Source organism: Aulonocara sp. 'chitande type north' Nkhata Bay, linkage group LG3 (assembly GCF_057382095.1).
Source record: "Aulonocara sp. 'chitande type north' Nkhata Bay isolate Kocher_YH1m ecotype deep benthic linkage group LG3, A_spYH_male_GT1.1, whole genome shotgun sequence".
Classification (NCBI taxonomy): domain Eukaryota; kingdom Metazoa; phylum Chordata; class Actinopteri; order Cichliformes; family Cichlidae; genus Aulonocara; species Aulonocara sp. 'chitande type north' Nkhata Bay.
Window position 1 is genome coordinate 27530554 of NC_141346.1, and position 4624 is coordinate 27535177.

At 43.3% G+C, this 4624-nt stretch overlaps 1 protein-coding gene across 4 annotated transcripts; it reads right to left on the reverse strand.

The window, feature by feature from the left end:
• Positions 1 to 540: 540 nt before the first annotated feature.
• On the reverse strand, positions 541 to 2364 carry LOC147334942 (tripartite motif-containing protein 16-like). Of its 4 annotated transcripts, none has more exons than XM_086286882.1 (2): positions 2244 to 2364; positions 541 to 2135 (listed from the first exon to the last, which is right to left on the reverse strand). In XM_086286882.1, the coding sequence occupies exons 1-2, from the start codon at positions 2362 to 2364 to the stop codon at positions 691 to 693; spliced, it is 1566 nt and encodes a 521-aa protein (XP_086143008.1). In that variant the 3' UTR covers positions 541 to 690. The 4 variants fall into 4 exon arrangements, with proteins under 4 accessions (XP_086143008.1, XP_086143010.1, XP_086143009.1 ...); XM_086286884.1 differs by having other exon boundaries at positions 541 to 1950; positions 2107 to 2364; XM_086286883.1 differs by having other exon boundaries at positions 541 to 1933; positions 2051 to 2364.
• Positions 2365 to 4624: the final 2260 nt, after the last annotated feature.

Genomic DNA, 4624 nt, shown 5'->3' on the forward strand with positions numbered 1-4624 from the left:
TCTCCAAATCAGAAGCTTCAGATTTGTGGAGACGCTCTGCCTGCCAGACACAGCTCAGGGCAAAGAAACATGTCTATCCTCCACAATATACAGGCCTGTATCATTTAGTGTATGTATTTAAATGTATAAATGATCGAGCGTGATCAAACTTTTCATATGAAAAAAGATATTAAATGTCAAACATTAACTATTTAATTTTTTTTTTGTTACATTTTAAAAGTTCAAACCTCAAACACATTAAATTTACAGTCATATATGATCAAGGAAATCAACAATCTTCACATTTCAGAAACTGGAACCAGCTTTAAATGTGATTAAAATAATGATAAAACAATCAATTCTCTAATCATTGACTAACTGATGAATCACTGCAGCTCCAATATATTGTTGCATTTGACAACCCACTACAGCAACTACAGAATAAAAGCACTAACCAGACTGATGACAGATTTCAAACATGCTGAATATGAAGAGTAGCATCATTTAAACTCACATGATTATCAGCCATAAGAACAAATTCAGATTTATATTGATGTAAGGTATATAAATGTAAGTACAGTTTGAATCAGTGCAATATTATTTTCACACATCAATGGACCACTGAACTTCTCAGCTTCTAAAATGTAAAGCCTCATTTAGAAACTACACAAGTACATATAATGGTCAGGGATCAACATGAACCTGTCTTCTCTATTTGACTTCAATCAACTCTGCAGTGTCTCCATTTTTCCAAAGCCAAAGTCCAGCATAGAGCGGCTGAGTGAATGTGGTCTGCACTCTGTGGAGGAGAGTCATGGTTTCAGAGACGCTGTAGAAAGACAGAATACCTGCTCTGTGATCCAGGTACACTCCTACTCTGGAGGACCAAGGACCTGAGAGGTCAGTTTGAACATGGTTGTGCCAAAATTCATAACAATATGAAAAACAACGTAATGCCCAAGATCTGTTATTGTGTCCAAAAAAACACTGACTGCCTATCCCTTTTCTGCTGATATCCTTGTATGAGACTGCTATACGAAATGCTTCCCCTCTCCACTCCACCTCCCAGTAACTACGTCCAGTCAGACTCTCTCTACTCAGGACCTGGTAATAGGTGGTGAATTTGTCTGGATGATCAGAATAAGACTGTTGTTGTTTCATTCTTTCTACTTTTCTGTTCCCCTCAGATAATAACAGATGTGTGTGTGCTGTGTTTGGATCCAGTGTGATTTCATGTGAATATTTTAAGAATCCAGCTCTGGTCTTTGGCTCTGGTGGTGACAGTAAAACATCCACTTCAGTGACTGTCAGTGAGATGTTTGTCCATTCCTCTCTCAGAATGTCCTGTAGTTTATCTCTGGTCTCTGACACAGCTGCTGTCACATCCTCAAAGTACCTCAGAGGACGAATATTGATGCTGGATGAGTGTGTAGACTCACTGAGTGCTGACAGTGAGGGGTAGTTGTGTAGAAACTGGTTGTGATCCTCTGTGTGTGAGAGCTGCTCCAGCTCGACGTCTTTCCTCTTCAGCTCAGCGATCTCCTGCTCCAGCTTCTCCTGAAGCTCTTTGACTCGACTCACTTCAGTTTCCTGCTGGGATCTGACCTGCTGCTTCACATCAGAGCTTCTTTTCTGGAGGAGACGGATCAGCTCAGTGAACATCTTCTCACTGTCCTCCACTGCTTTATCAGCAGAGCCATTGATGGCCTCCACCTCCTGTTGAAGCAGCTTCACATCTTTCTCTCGCTCCTGGATTCTCTGCTGGATGTTTAGTCGTCTCACCTCGAGCTCCTTCTGCTTCTCGGTCCTTTCTGCTGCAGCTGGGACTGTTTCATGGCCTTTATGTTCATCCATTGTGCAGAGATAACAGATACTCTGCTGATCAGTACGACAGAAAATCTTCATCACCTCATCATGACGAGAGCAGATGTTCTCCTGGAGCTTCTTGGAGGGGGCCACCAGCTTGTGTTTCTTTAATGGAGCTGCATCATAGTGAGGTTGGAGGTGTTTCTCACAGTAAGAGGCCAGACAGACTAAACAGGACTTGGTGGCTTTCAGCTTCCTCCCAGTGCAAATATCACAGGCCACATCTTCAGGTCCAGCATAGCAGTTATCAGCTGGAGCAGCTTGGAGTCCAGTCTTCTTCAGCTGCTCCACTAAAGCTGCTAACATGGCGTTTTTCTCCAGGACAGGCCTCGGTGTGAAAGTCTTCCTGCACTGAGGGCAGCTGTGGATTCTCTTCCTGTCCTCTTCATCCCAGAAACCTTTAATACAGTTCCTGCAGTAGCTGTGTCCACAGGTTGTAGTCACCGGATCCTTCAGTAGATCCAAACAGATGGAACAAGAGAAGGTTTCTCGGTCCAGCTGAACTCCTTTCTGCGCCATTTCTCCTCTCAGTGTCAGTGACTGTGTGAGTTTCACTTCCTTATAACTGAAACTAGTCTGAGCTCTGATCTCAACAACATGTTTCTGCAGTGAATGGAGCCTGTCAGCTCTTACACGTCACCACATGTTGGTTACACCCATCTTCAAAGTGCAGATCTGAAGGGGAGGGAACGAGGAAACACATGGACAGAGAGGAGGTGCTGGGTTTAAGAGCAGGAAGAAGAGGGAGGGTTATCAGGCTGTGCTTCACTCCAGGAAGAAGAGCAGTTTGAGAGCGATACTGTGTGTTTAACCCTTTTTATTTACTGCTCACATCAACTTTTAAGCTTGTTAACACTTTCTTCTATATACAGTGGGGCAAAAAAGTATTTAGTCAGCCACCGATTGTGCAAGTTCCCCCACTTAAAATGATGACAGAGGTCAGTAATTTGCACCAGAGGTACACTTCAACTGTGAGAGACAGAATGTGAAAAAAAAATCCATGAATTCACATGGTAGGATTTGTAAAGAATTTATTCGTAAATCAGGGTGGAAAATAAGTATTTGGTCAATAACAAAAATACAACTCAATACTTTGTAACATAACCTTTGTTGGCAATAACAGAGGTCAAACGTTTACTATAGGTCTTTATCAGGTTTGCACACACAGTAGCTGGTATTTTGGCCCATTCCTCCATGCAGATCTTCTCGAGAGCAGTGATGTTTTGGGGCTGTCGCCGAGCAACATGGACTTTCAACTCCCGCCACAGATTTTCTATGGGGTTGAGGTCTGGAGACTGGCTAGGCCACTCCAGGACTTTCAAATGCTTCTTACGGAGCCACTCCTTTGTTGCCCGGGCGGTGTGTTTTGGATCATTGGTATGTTGGAAGACCCAGCCTCGTTTCAAAGTTCTCACTGATGGAAGGAGGTTTTGGCTCAAAATCCCACGATACATGGCCCCATTCATTCTGTCCTTAACAAGGATCAGTCGTCCTGTCCCCTTGGCAGAAAAACAGCCCCATAGCATGATGTTTCCACCCCCATGCTTCACAGTAGGTATGGTGTTCTTGGGATGCAACTCAGTATTCTTCGTCCTCCAAACACGACGAGTTGAGTTTATACCAAAAAGTTCTACTTTGGTTTCATCTGACCACATGACATTCTCCCAATCCTCTGCTGTATCATCCATGTGCTCTCTGGCAAACTTCAGACGGGCCTGGACATGCACTGGCTTCAGCAGCGGAACATGTCTGGCACTGCGGGATTTGATTCCCTGCCGTTGTAGTGTGTTACTGATGGTGACCTTTGTTACTTTGGTCCCAGCTCTCTGCAGGTCATTCACCAGGTCCCCCCGTGTGGTTCTGGGATCTTTGCTCACCGTTCTCATGATCATTTTGACCCCACGGGATGAGATCTTGCGTGGAGCCCCAGATCGAGGGAGATTATCAGTGGTCTTGTATGTCTTCCATTTTCTGATGATTGCTCCCACATTTGATTTTTTCACACCAAGCTGCTTGCCTATTGTAGATTCACTCTTCCCAGTCTGGTGCAGGTCTACAATACTTTTCCTGGTGTCCTTCGAACGCTCTTTGGTCTTGGCCATGGCGGAGTTTGGAGTCTGACTGTTTGAGGCTGTGGACAGGTGTCTTTTATACAGATGATGAGTTCAAACAGGTGCCATTCATACAGGTAACGAGTGGGGGATAGAAAAGCGACTTACAGAAGACGTTACAGGTCTGTGAGAGCCAGAGATTTTCCATGTTTGAGGTGACTAAATACTTATTTTCCACCCTAATTTACGAATAAATTCTTTACAAATCCTACCATGTGAATTCATGGATTTTCTTTTCACATTCTGTCTCTCACAGTTGAAGTGTACCTCTGGTGCAAATTACTGACCTCTGTCATCATTTTAAGTTGGGGAACTTGCACAATCGGTGGCTGACTAAATACTTTTTTGCCCCACTGTAAATAAACTTCAGTTTAGAAATGTCAGAGTTCTCACTGAAGTTAACAAACAGTCCTTCAGTTTCAGACAATGCAGGAGGATAATGATCCTAAACATACAGATAAGGCAGCCACTGACATGATGCTTATGTTGCATTTAAGTTTATGTTCATTTCAATTGTTTATCTCCCTCAAACACCATCAGAGGTGAGAGGGTGCAGCAGGTGTAGTAGTTGGTATATGAGACAGTAAACAAATTAAAGGTTTTTCAAACACATTCATCTCCACAAAAATGTTATAAATGTTTGACACGAATAAAAAGAAACTCTTTGA

Coding starts and splice junctions, on each gene's coding strand:
- LOC147334942 (XM_086286880.1), bottom strand. CDS start 2,364: ATGGCGCAGAAAGGAGTTCAGCTGGACCGAGAAACCTTCTCTTGTTCC. Junction 1,824..1,895: donor GGAGAACATCTGCTCTCGTC/ATGATGAGGTGA, acceptor CAATGGATGAAC/ATAAAGGCCATGAAACAGTC.